The sequence below is a fragment of the Mustela putorius genome, unplaced genomic scaffold, assembly GCF_011764305.1.
Source record: "Mustela putorius furo isolate JIRA1106 unplaced genomic scaffold, ASM1176430v1.1 tig00000640_pilon_pilon_pilon, whole genome shotgun sequence".
NCBI classification, from domain to species: Eukaryota; Metazoa; Chordata; class Mammalia; order Carnivora; family Mustelidae; genus Mustela; species Mustela putorius.
Window position 1 is genome coordinate 10894416 of NW_025421432.1, and position 16347 is coordinate 10910762.

A 16347-nucleotide genomic window follows, 5' to 3' on the forward strand; every position below is an offset into this window, starting at 1 on the left:
GAGCCCAAAGCCAAGAACAAATACTGCTGAGTTCCATGCTTAGGACTCTGAATGGCAAACTATAAAGAGAAATTATTAATTAGCCACACAAACTGGCACTAAACAGATAAACATCGTAGTCATGAGGTAAAGTCAGAGTACATGAAAGATGTCAGCAAATCAAAGCTATAACCAAACCAAAGTTTGAAAAGACTATAGACTCTGAGTATGCAGAAGTCATGAAGAAAAGAAACTACACTAGAGGGTGACAAAATGAGCCAAGAGTGGAAACAAAAGTATATAATACAGAGGACACAGATACATTAAACATTAAGAGTCACTGAGTACTTTAACATGAAAGTCCCTAATAGCCCTACCTCGGAGCCTTCAAAGCCTTGTAAAAACATCTGAGAGGCTCAGCCCCATATTAAATGTTTGATTTTGAATTTTCATGAAATTCCATCTTTCTTATTGCCAAGTGCATCCTTATGAATGACTATTATGCTATTTTTGAGCTAACCTGATGGATCTTTTATTCCTAGAGCCAAATGAACTTAATCAGATAACTATTATCACTACTTCAGAACCATGGTAAAGCTCATTTCTAGAAAAATGATGTGCAAATTATCTGTTTCATAGTAACACAACTCCTAGAAGGAATAGTCTTAAGTATTATATGACCATGCTCCACTTCCAACCTCAGTTGACTAAACCATCAATGAACACCTCTGGCCAGCCAGAGAACTATGCATGACCCAATGAAAAAAGATGCAGAGGACATTCTGAAGTCTTCTCTTGGGTTTGGAAACTGAGACACTGGGCCAGCCAACTACACAAAGAAGTACATAGAATTGAGTGGTCAGAAGTCCATCTGGGATCTTGAACACACTGAGTAAACAGAAACAAGGAGGTTGGACACAGAGAGAGACAGATAAGATGCCAGTGGTCCATGAGAGAGTAAGACAAAGAGAAAAAGTGCCTCTATCCCGTACACCATTAACATGAGGATTAACTGCACAGCAATTCTTCTTCATGGATCACTTTGAAACCTTCCAATAAATCCCCCTTTCAACTTAAACTGAGTTAAGGAAGTTTATAAACCTTGAAAATAAAAATCATTTGTTAGAATATTGTCCAAGGATGGCAAATTTCATTCCTGCATTTAATATTTAGTTTCCGCTTCCTCTACTCCATATTCCTCCGAAAGTGCTTCCAGATTCTACTCTCTTACTTCCCAATTTATCTTTATGACCTTCCTGAAATTGAACTAAGTACAACTCAACTGTTCCATTCAGTGGACACTTTTCAGTATTTATTTGACTTCTCTTCAAGGTATGTATTTATACATATCTAATACTTGCTTCCACTTGTCTCCAGAGTGCTGGGCCTATATTTTCACCCTCCTTGTGAACATCTCCATTGGGATGGCCACACCTCTAGTTCACATTCACCTTCCTCCCCAAATCTGCTCTTCTTCTTCCTTTATTCAGCATATTAGTCCATTCCACTATCCTCTCAGGTACCCAAACTACTCACAAGTCAATAAGCCCTATCAATTTTATTTTCTTAAATTTTCTTGAAAATCATTCTTTCTCTGTCCCTAAAGCCACTGTTTAAATTCAAGCTTTCATCATCTCCTGAACTGAAAACTAGAGGGTGAGAAAATGAGCCAAGAGCGGAAACAAAAGTATATAGAGATCCAGAAATTCCAATAAAATGGAGGGACTTGGGAATCTTTTTTTTTTTTTAAAGATTTTATTTATTTATTTGTCAGAGAGAGAGCGAGTGAGAGTGAGCACAGGCAGACAGAGTGGCAGGCAGAGTCAGAGGGAGAAGCAGGCTCCTTGTGGAGCAAGGAGCCCGATGTGGGACTCGATCCCAGGACGCTGGGATCATGATCTGAGCTGAAGGCAGCTGCTTAACCAACTGACCCACCCAGGCGTCCCAAGGGAATCTTTTTTTTTTTTTTTAAAGAATTCCAAATGATTCGAATATGAACAATTTTAGAACTAAAAAGTCATTACTTTCTAGCCAGTCTCTCCCCTAATGGAGCCATCCTCTTTACACGGCCAACAAGCTGTCAACATATATTACTGAAAAAACACCAAGCATCAAACATTAAGTTAGATCCTACACACTAAAAAAGAAAACAAAATCCCTACCCTAAAGGAGCTTAAGTCTAGTAGGAAATAGTCAAGTAAACAAATTACAAAAATTTTCTAGATATCTAAAGTGGAATACCTCCTATATAATACATGTTTCTTGAATGCTGGATACTGTGGTGTGTACTTCGTGAACATTATTTCATTTAATTTCATTTAATCCTTCAACACTGTGAGGTATATAATATCCTCAATTTACAGATAAAGCAACTGGGTCTCAGCCTGAAATTTTGTACAAGATCTTACCCTCAGGAGTGGAGGAGCCCAGGGTTTAAATGATGGCCTAATACCAAAAGCCTATTCTAATTAGTATGGGATGTTTGGGGAGAAGAAGAAAAAAAAGTAAGCAAAAAACTCCCAGTGTCACTTGAAATGATCAGTGTCTACAAGTAATGGTAGAACACCCTGAGCAGAAAAAAAAACTTCTACAGAGGTATAAAGGGATGAAATAACAGAGTAAGTTATGTGAAACATAATTACTGAGAATGGCAAGGTCAAGACCATGTGCAGAGAGAGGCACGTGGATATGAGCCTGAAATTGGATAAAAGAACCAGAGCATTATGGCCTTGTGTGCCAAGGTAAAGAGTTTAGACACCTCCTATGGGCACTAATTAGTTACCAACATATTTTAGATGAGTGATTTACCCAATTTACTTTATATAAAGATTACCTAGGAAAAATACTTTTAGAGGGTTTTCGTTATTACAAATTTGATCATTTAAAATCTTTCCATGGCTCCTTATTGTCTTTAGTATAAAGCCCAAAACCCTTTCCAGTCTTACCTCTTACAGCGACCCCCATCCACATGCAGATAAACTCATAACTCCCGTAATGCTGTGCTAGGCTGTTTCATGCTCTTGCATTTGCTTGGTCCCTTTCTCTAAAGATGGCTTCTCTCCCTTCCTCCTCTTTGCCTTTCATTTTTAGCCTCTGCAAGGCCTTCAACAATCTCCATTCCTTGTCTTCTCCCTTCCTTCTTCTCCAACCCTTCTTTACAGGATTTGTTCTTTTTCTTTTGTCCTCACAAATTCTTCTTCTGTGTATCTATCAACACTTACCACATTACTTTAAAACTCCTCAAGAGTTTTTAATTCCCAAACCCAGCAAAGTAATTAGCAAAAAATTAATGCCTAATAGTATGATGAATGTCTACACACCCATATCCACACAATTTTAAAAAAAGGGAGTGATGGGGCGCCTGGGTGGCTCAGTTGTTAAGTGTCTGCCTTTGGCTCAGGTCATGATCCCAGGGTCCTGGGATAGAGCCACATAGGGCTCCCTGCTCAGCAGGGAGTCTTGCTTCTCCTTCTCCCTCTGCCTAAAGCTCTGCCTACTTTTACTCTCATAGCTCTCTGTCAAATAAATAAATAAATATTTTTAAAGGGAGTTGGAATAAGAAATGTGTTCCTTGAAGAAGTTTGGAGTATATAATAATAATAATAATAATCCAACACTAGCATCAGCTAACATTTACAGAGAGCTATGTCCCAGATACTGTCAAAGTCCTTTACGTATATTAATTCAGTTAGCCCTTACAACAGTCCTATGAGACAGATACTATTACTATGATCATTTTAATGAGACAGAGAGAAATCAAGTAACTTGCCCAAAGCTACTCAGCTGGTAAATGGGATACAAATATCACACCAGGCAGTCTGGCCCCCGAGTTCAGCCTGTTAACCATGACTTAAACTGTCTCTTTAGCACAAGCAAAAGACCACCAGGATAAGAAGAGAAAACTCAGTTCTAGCCCTGGTTCTCTGAGATCTCAATCTCTATTCTTAATACACTAAAAATAAATCTACACAGAGAGAAAATAACTCCACTTATTAAATTTTGTTTAATAAATTAGTAGTAACTGCATCAAACTTAAACACGTAACCAATCTGGGAAGCCTTCCCTAACATCTCAGTTTGGATCAGGGACCTCTTGCTGTATGCTCTTGGGGATCCCTGTGTTTTTCCTTCCTAAGACCCATCCATGTGACAAAAAAGCTATGGGATTCTTTGAACAGTTCCTCTACAGTGGTTCATGTCTCTTTTACTCATTAGTGTGTCCACAGAACACAGTAGGCCCACACTAGACATCTGAAGAACAGATATGTTCAAAAGGTCTTCCCAGAGCATCTGGGTAGCTCAGTTAGATGTCCAATTCTTGATCTGGGCTCACGTCACGACCTCAGGGTCATGAGATTGAACCCCACTTCAGGCTCTGAGCTCAGAATGAAGTCAGGCTCCAGACTCAGAATGCAGTCGGCTTGAAGATCTCTCTTCTTCTCCCTCTGTCCTTCCCCCTGCTCGTGCACATGCACTCTCTCTCCCAAATAAATAAATCTTTTGAAAAAAAAAAAAAAAAAAAAAAAGCCTTCTCTATTCATCACCCTTTTTTCTGCTCACATTGTCATCACTCTAATGCAAATCGTAATTTCTTAGTGACTAAAATATTAAAATCTCTCCTATCTGATCTCTGCCAAGACTCCCCTATAGCTTTAATATATCACACACAGCACTGACAAATTAACCTTCCTAAAACATTCCTTTCAATACTCATTCAGTAAACATTATTAACTCCTACCTTGTGCCTGAAGAAAAACAGGATGTCACCCCAAAATATGCCACTTTGGCATACTAATTATCTTTAATTAAAGGCACTAAACAGCAGGTACACAAGAACACTCTGACCCTCTTTTCTTCCTGAAAGCAGAAGATAAAACTCTCACGTCAAAGGCACCCTCACTGTACCAGGAGGAGAAAAGACATTCTCATCACCAGAGACAGAGAACTTGGGGCTGAGAAATCTGTATAAACAAACCTTATTAAACTGACCCCTATCTTCTTGGCTACTTCTTCACCATATACTATCCCTAACCCAAACCCCTCTGTCTTGTTAATTCTTCACAAATGCATTGTCCCTTTGTCTAAAAGGTATAAATACCTGTTCTGACACTTACTGGGGTCCTCATTCTCTTGTGAAGCTGCCCATGTACATGTAAAAATTTCATAAAATTTGTACCCTTTTCTCCTGTTAATCTGCCTTATGTCAGTTTAATTCTTAGGCCCAGCCAGACACCCAAAGAAGGTAAAGAAAAATTCTGCTTCTCCTGCATACAAAATATATTTCACTGCTTAATAAAATCTTACTGATTTCCTAATGCCTACAGAATAAAGTTCAAAATGTCAAATTTGTCTGCTGAAATAAATGAGAAGGAAAGCCACCCCAGACCTGGGTTTCTAATACCATTCCCTACTAAAAGAAATAGGGGTCCTCAGAGAAATGGCCAGTTTCAGGGCTAAGAAAGAGTAATCAATGAGCTTAAAATGCCCTAGTAGGCCAGAAAGGAAGGAAAGCTTAAAAAAAAAAAAAAAATACATAGAACCATGTCAAAAAGACAAAGGGGCCACACAAAAGGGGCTCCCACTATTCAAATCTGACAATTTAACCACCAAAATAATTAAGTACAGTGATGAGTTATAAACCATTTTTAAAAATTGAAATTATGAGTCCATGCCAATAGGAAAGAAAAAAGGAAGGTCAGAAAGAGGAAAGGGAGAGATGGAGGGAGAGAGGGAAGCAAGAACAGGAAAGCCAATGACCAAACTGGTAAAGGCGAAGGGAATGCCAAAGTGGGAAAATGATCATTTTGCAGTCATTAAGATAGATCAGGCAAGAATCAACAATGGATACAAAATTTAGGGGAAATTTTTGATAAGGAACAAGATATTTGCATGGTCTTATAGGTAAATGTCTATTAACTGCAAAAAGAAGAAAAAAATAATATTATACAGTCAAAAAGTTGGTCTATACCTTGACCTTTGACAAGATAATCAAAACTAACAGGACCTATGAAGGACTGAAAGACATCATAGGCCTCCAGATGTAATAACCTGAGAAGCCCACATCTTCTAGGCAACATTCTGGCCCAGAATGCATAATCTCAATCTAATCACAACAAAATATCAGGTAAACATAACATGAAAAACAGTGTAGGAAAAAAAAAAAAAGTAGGAGGGGATCTGTACTCTTCATAAATCCAAAAATATGTTGTGATGAAAAGTGGCTAGGGGCACCTGGGTGGCTCAGTCATTGGACGTCCACCTTCGGCTCAGGTCATAATCTCAGGGTCCTGGGACTGAACCCCATATCAGGCTCCCTGCTCAGCAGGAAGCCTGCTTCTCCAGCTCCCACTCTCCTTGCTTGTGTTCCCTCTCTTGCTGTGTCTATCTCTGTCAAATAAATAAATAAAACCTTAAAAAAAAAAAAAAAGGAAGGAAGGAAGGACTACTAAACAACTAAATAACAACTTTTAACAACTAAATATAATACCTAATCTTAACTAGACCCTAAACTGGTGGAGGGGAAATGCTACAAAGGACATTATCAGATCAACTGTCAAAACTAGAATTATAGATAGTAACTGAACGAATATAAATTTACCAAGTTGACCACTATACTGTGCTTATGTAAATGAATACCTATTCTTCACTGAAGTATTCAGATATAAAAGACAATAACTGATCTTCAAATGAATCAAGGGGGTGGGGAATGACACATACAGAGAGCAAGAGAAGAGAGAAGTGAGAACTGTCCCTTCTATTATTTTATTTTTCCAACTTTTTACAAGTTTGAAACTAGTTCCAAACAAAAAGTTAAAAGTTATGTATGAATTCAACTAGACCTGCACCATCCAATACAACAGCCATTAGTGACATGGGGCTGTAGAAGAGTTGAAATATGGTTAGTCCAAATTGAGACATGCTGCTCATGCAAAACATACACCAGATTTCAGAGACTTAATCAAAAAAAAAAAAAAAGGAATTTAAGATATCTGATTAATAGTTTTTATATTGATTACATGTTGAATATTTTAGATGTATTGGGTGAAAAAATACATATTTAAAAAATTACTTTCACAAATGTAGCTACTAGAAACTTTATTTATTTGAGAGAGAGAGAGCTGTGAGCAATGGGGTGGGGGAGAAAAGGGAGAATCACAAGCAGACTCCGTGCTGGGCACAGAGCCCAATGTAGGGCTGGATCCCAAGATCCTGAGATCATGACCTGAGCAGAAACCAAGAGTTGGCAGCTGGACAGACTGAGCCACCCAGGTGCCCCCTGTTTTACTGTTTTTAAAGATTTATTTATTTATTTATTTGAGAGAGACTTTAAATTATGTATGTAACTCACATTTGCATTGAACAAGGCTGAGCTAGACAATCAAGAATCTCCACAATGGGGTGCCACATTATCTTTGTAAATGTCCTTCTCAATTTCTTTCTGCTCTGAACACATCTCTTATCTCTAAAAGTCACTTTGTTTAAGCTACCTGACAGCAAGGACTGTATCTTATTCATTGCTGTATCCCCAGTTTCTAGCATATACCAGGTGTTATAAATGTGTTTATTAAAAGGTTCAGTGGGTTAAAGCCTCTGCCTTCACCTCGGTCATGATCTCAGGGTCCTGGGATCGGGCCCCACAACAGGCTCTCTGCTCCGCAGGGAGCCTGCTTCCTCCTCTCTCTCTCTGCTGGCCTCTCTGCCTACTTGTGATCTCTGTCTGTCAAATAAATGAATAAAATCTTTAAAAAAAAAAAAGGCTAAATGCAAAGGAAGGAGGGAGGGCAGGAAGAATGAAGTTGTTCCCATCTCCACATCTTTGCTTATACTGTTAGTCCTTCCTAAAAAGAAACTTTCTAGGACATCTCTTAAACACACACATTCTTCAAAACCCCATCTCATGTTCATTTTCTCCAAGAAGACTCCCTGCTCACACAGGCTGGTTCTGATCTTTCCTCCTCTGTCCTACTACAGGCTTCATTTTCTTTATCATTTTCTTTGAGACTTAATTATATCCTTCAGGAAGAAGTTAGGTCTCATATTTTCCCCTATCTTCCACAGTGATTAGCACAGTGCTAACCATATCAATTTCAATAGTGGGAGAAAGGGCAACAAGGTGCCAGAAAAAAGGGAAATGGACTGTGCTGGGAAAATCTGGCTCTTGTCTCAGTTTTAACATCTACTGTGTTGCCCTACATAAATCAGTTTATCTGTTTTTGCTTCCTCCTTTTTAAAATCAGGTAAGACCTCTTAACCACTAAAAAAAAAAAAAAAAGCCTTTTATTTCTACAATTCTAGATTAAACACATTTTTTTCTTTAGCAATGTAATAACATTGCTAAAATGTACCAGTGAAACAGGAAATCTAAAACAATAAATTTTTTAAGAAAGAAATAGCAGTAAAGTTTATAAACTGCCTAAAGTACTAAATACTGATCATCTATTCTTCTGATCATCAAGCACTTTATTTGTTCTTTCTTTCAAAGATTTTATTTTTAAGTAATCTCCACTTTCAGTGTGGGGCTGGAACCTAAACTCCCTCCTCCCCAGACCAAGAGTCACATGCTCCAGGATGGCCCAGCCAGGCGCCCCAGGGTCATCAAGCACTTTAAATTCATAGTTCTCTTCAAAGGACCATTAAGCAAAACAGTCAATACATACATATTGGAGCTACCTTAAATTTTTTTTTTCTAATTCAGACCGTTTCAAGCCTCAGAAATACAACTTTAGTAAGCTAATGGGAAAGAGAGGAGGAGGAGGAGGAAAAGGAGAAGGAGAAGGAGGAAACCAGAAACAAATTTTCTGTAAAATACCATTGGGACCTTACTGGTGATGTTCAAACATTCTGAGTTACAAGTGATTGTTAAGGACATTGTCTGTAACTTCTTTCAAAAATGCTTTTTAAATAACACTATTCAGAAGAAAATAACAGTTAAAAGGAAAAGGTCATCTAAAAACAGAATGTTAAAGGAATGCAATATAATTTCAAAGCACAGAGCCCATTTCAAACGAATAAATTAGCAACTTTCATCTTAATCTTGTATCTTATTACCTCTGCTAAGAAATAAGATTATCTTATACATTAACATAATGTAAAGATTCTAGTTATACTTGCTAGTAAATACCACCTGTGGACTTAATAAATGTAATTGTAGGTTCTAAACTAGTAATACAAATCACCAGATTTCTTTAAAGCTTTCATCAAAATGCCCACACAAATCACCAGATTTCTTTAAGGCTTTGATCAAAATGCCACTATTAAACGCTGAGATTTAACACTGACCCATCTGCAAGCCAAAATCTGAACTCCTCTGAAGAGACTCCAGGTCGTCTAAGGATCTAGTCTGCAGCTACCCTGCAGCTTCATCTCTGCACATCATTTCACTTTCTAAACTTAACTGTTCGCATTCTTCCTACTATTACCTGCCCCTTTCATGACTTGGCATTTGCTGCTGTCTCTGCCCGACATCCTCTTCCTTCTTTATGACCTCCTACCAGAAGCTTGTCCTGATGGTCCCAACATCCTCACACAGAGCAGCACTCTGGGCATTCTTCATTCTTCTATTACAGAGCATTGTAATTACTTTTAGATGTCCACTTCCCCTTACCTGGCTATGAGTTTTAAAGGGAGGACCCTCACCTTATTAACTGCTTCCCAGTCCCTTGCATATGTTTGGTGTTTACTGACACTCACTACAAATACAAAAGGGAAAAAAGTTAAGTAACTGTGAGAAACAATTCCAATTTTCCTGTAAAAGAGTATACACATTTAACACAGTGGTTCTCAATCAGGAGCAATTTTGTCCTTAGGAAACATATGGTAAAGCATGAAGATAATTTTGGTTGTCACAAAAGAGGAAAAGGATGGGGGAAGGGGTGCTACTGGCGTGAAGTGAGTAGAAGCCAGAGGGATGCTGCTGAACATCTTAGAATGCAAAAGGACAGCTCCCCACAACAAAGAATTATCCAGTCACACATCAGTAGTGCCTTGGCTAAGAAAGTCAGTTGTCAAGTAACTTATTCATCTGTGATGATCCCATATCACGTCTCAGCAATAATCACAATTCCAATTCTGCAATTTCAATTGAAACTTCTGTAAGTGTTGTGTATGCACCAACACAGAGTCTTTATATAAAAGCGGTCCTTATACAATGATAATGCCTAACAACATTAAACCAAGAGTACTGGAAAGCATCCCATATTTCTGAAAATTAATCTATAACTACCAGAATGTACTTTTTTTTTTCAAAGTTTTGTTTTTTGTTTTGTTGTTGTTGTTAGTAATCTCTACACCCAACATGAGGATCAACATCATGACCCCAAGATCAAGAGTCGCATGTTCCCCCAACTGAGCCAGCCAGGCGCCCCTACCAGGAGCTACTCCTAAGTCAGTAAACACTTTATTTTATTTATAAACTTCAAAGCAAACCATAGGCCAACTAATTTTCAGATGTGGAACTATGACAAAAACACAGTCTGAGGCATGAGGTAATCGGTTCCTCCAGGTCCGAAGGAAGAAAAATCTCCAAATACAAGGAGTAAATCATGCACAGATGTCTTTACAGTTGAACCCAAGAACTGACGGCAAGAGTAAAGGGCATGCCCTTGCTATTGCCAAAATCACCGGCTTATCAAGATTTAAAAAAAAAAAAAAAAAAACTCTGACTAAACCACTGCAAAAAAAAAAAAATCATCAGATGTCATACAGGGTGGTGGATACACAAGTTAACTATTTCTCCCCCTGATACATGACCAAGTTTCACATGACTTGAACATTTCACAAAGCTATGCAGGAGCCAAGAACACTCCCTCCCTTTCCATACAGTGGATGACTCAACTGTCTTGGGCACACTCCCTGGCTGAATACTACAAATTCACTAATTTCTTTTGTCCTTTGAACGAGTTATTCTACTCCCTCAGTAACCAACCGAGTTTGGCCTCAACTTCCCAATCATTTACATTTTGTGGCACCCTATCAGTTAAAAAAGGGGGGGAGGGGTGGCTCTCCAAAAAACAAGACCTTGAGTACAGCAACTCTTGTAGGAAATGATACTCTATCATCCTACGAACTGATTTCTAAACAACACACATAAAGCTTTCCATCGCTCTTGTCTTTATATCTTAAAGGTTTTGCCTGCTTTCCCACACTGGCAGAAAGTGAAGGAGTAAGTGTCTATCACTGGATAAAGGTTACTGCGTATTCTTGGAGAGCTCAAAAAAGGTACTGGGCTGAGAGGGAGAAACGCATTTTTAATTGGGGGAAAGAAAAGTTTCCAACAGTGAGTAATATCTTCCTTCTCAGCTGATTTTGCCAGTAAGTGTCGGTACCACGACTGGGCCCGAGCTAGGCCGGGTTTCACCACATGCCCCAGCAAAACCGCAGCCGAGTGTGGCAGGTGCGTGCAAAGTTGCGGGGCGCGGTGGGCGGGGAGGGGGGAGAGGCTGAGCAAGCCCCCCGCAATCTCCCACGGGGCGCTCTCCACCCGGCTGGAGGCACTAACTCTGCATTTGCGCTGCCATTCCCGGAGCTGGAAGGAACCCGCCGGCACCACACCCTCCCGCCCCGCCGCCCGTCTCACTGACAGCCCCGCGCTCGGGAGCGCGGCGCCGGGCCTGGGTGCGCGGGGCCGCCGGGGACTCGGCGCCCGCCGGGGCTCCGGCCTGCCTGCCCCGCCGCCGCCGCCGCCCCATCCGCCCTCCCTGCCCCCGCGGCCCGCCCCCGGGGCGGACGGCCGAGGCCTAACCACCTCGCGGGCTGCGGGGCCTACAGAAGGAAGGAGCCCGCGCTGAGGAGCGGCACCCGCGCCGCCGCCTCGGCTCCTCAGCTCGGCGGCGGCGCCCGCAGCCCCGGGCTCGGGCTCTCCCGCTCACGTGCTGCCGGAAAGACGGTTTCACTCTCTTACCCTCTGCAAAATCCTCCTAAACATGGTTTAAACACCACCCGGGCCGCCGCGGTGACTCTCCGGACCCGGCGCGGGACCACTCACTACTCGGGGGTGCGCGAGTGGGAGAGACTGAGTCGGGAAGGGACGGGGGAGGAGGTCGGGGCTAGGCGGTGGCGGCAGCCGCTCGGGCAGCCCCGACTTCCCCACAGGCGGCGAGAGGGAGCGCGCGCCAGCGAGCGACGAGGTAGCCTGCGAGCGCCCGCCCGCCGGCCGGGCCGCCCCCGTAACTGACAGCTGGGCGGACCCGCCCGCCGCTGCCACGCCCTCCCGGCCCGTCCATCCGCGAGGGGCGGGGCCTCAAGGGGCCCGGCCCGGAACTGCGACCAATCGGAAGCGGCGGCGGCGTGGGCGGCTGCGTGACGGACAGGCGGCAGGACGCTGGCGCCGCCGCTCCTTCCGGCGGGCTAGAGGACGGCGCGGCGGCCGAGCGCACTCCCGCACTCCGTCAGAGGCCGTGCCCGCGCGCCGGCCGCGAGCCCGCTGGGGAGGTGGGTGGGGAGACCTGGGCCCGGCCAGGGGTTGTCCCTGACCTCCGCCGGAGGAGGGGTTCGGGGGTGGGTACCTGCGGCAGCAGCTCAGGCTGCTTTGTAAAATTTGTTGCCGTGACCCTGGTCTTGACCCTACCCTCGAGTGGATCCTCGTTTCTGCGGGGAGCGCTCAGACCCTGGGTGAAAGCAAAGGATAAAATCGCAGATACGACCTGTGTGGCTTCCCTCCTCTTGGCCAACCTCTGCTTTCGTTTCTCTGCTCCCTTGCTTCTAATTTCAGCCAAAGAGAAAGTAAAGAATCAGAAGAAAGAGTAGGAAGAAACCGGAATTGGACTTGGCATGAGAAGTTTAAGGTTGTCCTTTTTGGGCCATAGCATCAATATTTAATCGACTGATGTCGCTAACATGTTATATTCTCTTCCTAAAGCCCTTGTGTGGCCCATTCTCCTAAGAAATATTAAGTCCTGTTTTGCTAATAGTCATAAAGTGAATCGACATGAATGAGTCTGTTTCATAAATAATAATAATAAGGTCCCAGATAAACAGGACGTGGACTTCAAACTGACTTCCAGACACCACGTCATTATTTAAACTCAAAAATCACAGTTCCGGGGGCGCCTGGGTGGCTCAGCGGGTTAACGCGTGTGACTCTGGATTTCCGGCTCACATCCGTGATCTCTGGCTGGTGTGAGCAAGCCCGGCGTGGGGCTCCAAGCTCAGCGGGGAATCTGCTTGGGATTCTCTCCCCCGCTCTCCCTCTGCCACTACTCCCTCAAGTGCACGTTCTCTCTCTCTTTCTCTCTCTCTCATGTAAATAAATCTTAAAAAAAAAAAAAAAATCACAGCTCTGGAGTCCTACCATTCTGCTAACATTCACAAGCTAAGAGGTTCAGGAGTTTTACCCTGGGAGGAAGAGAGAAGACTTTAATATTTATGTCTAAATAAGGAAAGAGACAGAATAATGCAATTGACCTTCCTGGGAGAGGGGAAACCTGAGATCTACCCAAGCAATGAATGGAGTGCCTTTTGGAAAGTGCTTACAGATTCTTTGAAAAGATGCAGCAAATATTTTCAAATGAGTTAATGTAAAATGTTTTATAAAGTATTGCATGGTGTAATACGTTTCTATTCAAGACATGTTCTGTTTTTTATTGTGTTTTTTGTGTTGTGTCCATGGTGCAGCAAAACAGTTGTACCTACAACTAATATATTATTTTTTTTTAATTTTTTATTTTTTATAAACATATATTTTAATCCCCAGGGGTACAGGTCTGTGAATCGCCAGGTTTACACACTTCACAGCACTCACCAAAGCACATACCCTCCCCAATGTCCATAACCCCACCCCCCTTCTCCCAACCCCCCTCCCCCCCAGCAACTCTCAGTTTGTTTTGTGAGATTAAGAGTCACTTATGGTTTGTCTCCCTCCCAATCCCATCTTGTTTACAACTAATATATTATTAAGTACTATTGATAATAGCGCACTTAAGTTTTTCCAGACAAAAATAGCAAAGCACACACTTTCCATCTTCCCAGACACAGGTACTTTATTTTCAGACAACATGGGAAATACTTTGACCAACATAGGGCGATAAAACTATGTGGCATAATAAATACATAGCTGGTCTCTGCACCAAGTTACTGACAGAGTTCCTAAGACCCTGGTAATTCCCTGACTGAAAGGGTGCTAGGAGCATCTTTTGTTCTAATATTTAATCTTTGACCCTGATTCCTGACACCAAAGCTTCTCAGACCCTTGGAATAGCCACAAGGATAAGAGTGTCTGTATGCTAATGAGGTGACTGATGGTTGGGGATTGCTAGGTAATTTTAGGATGAAGGCTAATCTCCAGAAAGATCAAGGCAGGATTAGCAGGTTGCAAGTTTCAGGTCCATCATCCCCCCACCTCCAGGAGGGAAGAGGAGCCAAAATAGTTAATTACTAATGGTCATTGATTTAATCAAACCTGACTGTGTAATAGAACCTCCATAAAAATCCTAAACCATGAGATTTGGAGAGTTTCCAGGTTACTGAACACATCAAGGTATGATGTGCCAGAAGAGAACAGGGAAGATCTGCACCCCTTCCCCCAAATCTTGCCCTATACATCCCTTCCATTTGGCTGCCCCTGACTTCCATCTTTTATAACAAACCAGTCATAGTGAAGTGTTTCCCTAAGTTCTGCGAGTTGTTATAGCAAAAATCAGTCATGAGGAGGGTGTTGCAGGAACCCTCAATTTATAGCCAATTGGTCCAAAGCATAGATGACAGCCTGGAACTTGGGACTGATGTCTGATGTTGGGGGGCAATCCTGTGGGACTAAGCCCTGAACTTGGAGGGCCTGCACTAACCCCACGTAGTTAATATCAGAATTGAATTTAATTGCAGGACACCCAGTTGGTGTCCGGACAATTGGCAAATCACTTGGTGTACAATAAAACCCCACACAGTCAGTGTTAGAAGAGTTGTTAAGTAGGGGCACCTGCCAGTTCAGTCGGTAAAGCATATGACTCTTCATCTTGGGGCTGTGGGTGGAGCCCCACATTGGATGTAGAGATTACTTAACAATTAAAATTAAAAGGGGGGAGGGGCGCCTGGGTGGCTCAGTGGTTTGGGCTGCTGCCTTTGGCTCAGGTCGTGATCTCAGGGTCCTGGGATCGAGCCCCGCATCGGGCTCCCTGCTCCGCAGGAAGCCTGCTTCCCTCTCTCTCTCTCTCTCTCTCTGCCTGCCTCTCTGCCTGCTTGTGGTCTCTGTCTGTCGAATAAATAAATAAAATCTTTAAAAAAATAAATAAATAAATAGGGGCACCTGGGTAGCTCAGTGGGTTAAAAAAATAAATAAATAAATAAATAAAATAATAAAAAGGGGGGCACACCTGGGTGGCTCAGTCAGTGAAGCATCTGCCTTTGGCTCAGTTCATGATCCCAGGGTCCTGGGACTGAGTCCCTTCTCTGGCTCCTTGCTTCTCCCTCTCCCTGTTCTGCCTGCCACTCCCCCTGCTTGCGCTCACTCTCTCTCCTCTCTTTTTCTGACAAATAAATAACTAAAAATCTTTTTAAACGATCTTTCCTAATCCTAAAAAAAGTGTGTTCTAAGTAGAGAAAGGAAACGGGTTTACTTTTTTCCCATTTAAGTGAAGTTTGTTTCTCTTTTGTTTATTTTTCAAAAGTTAATTTAGTTTAAAGCTGCTTATTAATGTCACATGCTAAGGCCTTCTACACAGGAATTCTCCTGTGGAATTTCTTGCCTAATATTAGAAGACATTCTCACCTGTTCAGCTAGGTGGGTTCTTCAAAAGTTTGTGTGCTCCCCTGCAGCTTATGATATGACTGGAACAATACCCTAGAGAACTTAATTGCTCAAAAGAAAATGAGCAATGGGTGAGATATTCATGTCTCTAATTTAGCAGCTCCTACACGTAACTGTTCCGCTTACCCTGCCTGGCCACTAATCCCTGTCTATTGAGCTCTCTCCATGCATACTCCATTCATTCTTTGACTCCAAGACCTCCAGTCCATTGGCGCCTCTCACCTTTGTACTACCAACCATTTCTAGATCCTCATTTCCATCAAAACCTAACTTAAGGATTGCCTGGGTACTCAGTGGGTTAAAGCTTCTGCCTTTGGCTCAGGTTGTGATCCCAGGGTCCTGGGATTGAGCCCCAAAGGCAGGGAGCCTACCTCCCCCCTCTCTCTCTGCCTGCCTCTCTGCCTACTTGTGATTTCTGTCAAATAAATAAATAAAATCTTAAAAAAAAACCTAACTTAAAGTCCATGATCCAACTTTACGGCCTCTCCCCCTTATGAATATGCTTAATTTCTTTCCCTCTCTCTTCTTTGTCTGTTGTTTTCATCTAGCAGAACCGGAACCCAGCTATTCACCACTGTGTGCCCCGCAGGAGCAGGAAAACAGTGCTGGAGCAACCCCGCGCCCCCCTCC

General features: G+C 42.4%; 1 protein-coding gene across 2 annotated transcripts in view; it reads right to left on the reverse strand.

Annotated features, from left to right (window-relative positions):
• The window catches only part of EEA1 (early endosome antigen 1), a 120294-nt gene extending 108142 nt beyond the window's left edge, over positions 1-12152 (reverse strand). For both annotated transcript variants that reach the window (XM_045082984.1, XM_045082983.1), the window contains exon 1: positions 11878-12152. In XM_045082984.1, coding sequence (XP_044938919.1) covers positions 11878-11901 — 24 coding nt within the window. In that variant the 5' untranslated portion in view covers positions 11902-12152. The remainder of the gene's footprint in view (positions 1-11877) is intronic.
• Positions 12153-16347: the final 4195 nt, after the last annotated feature.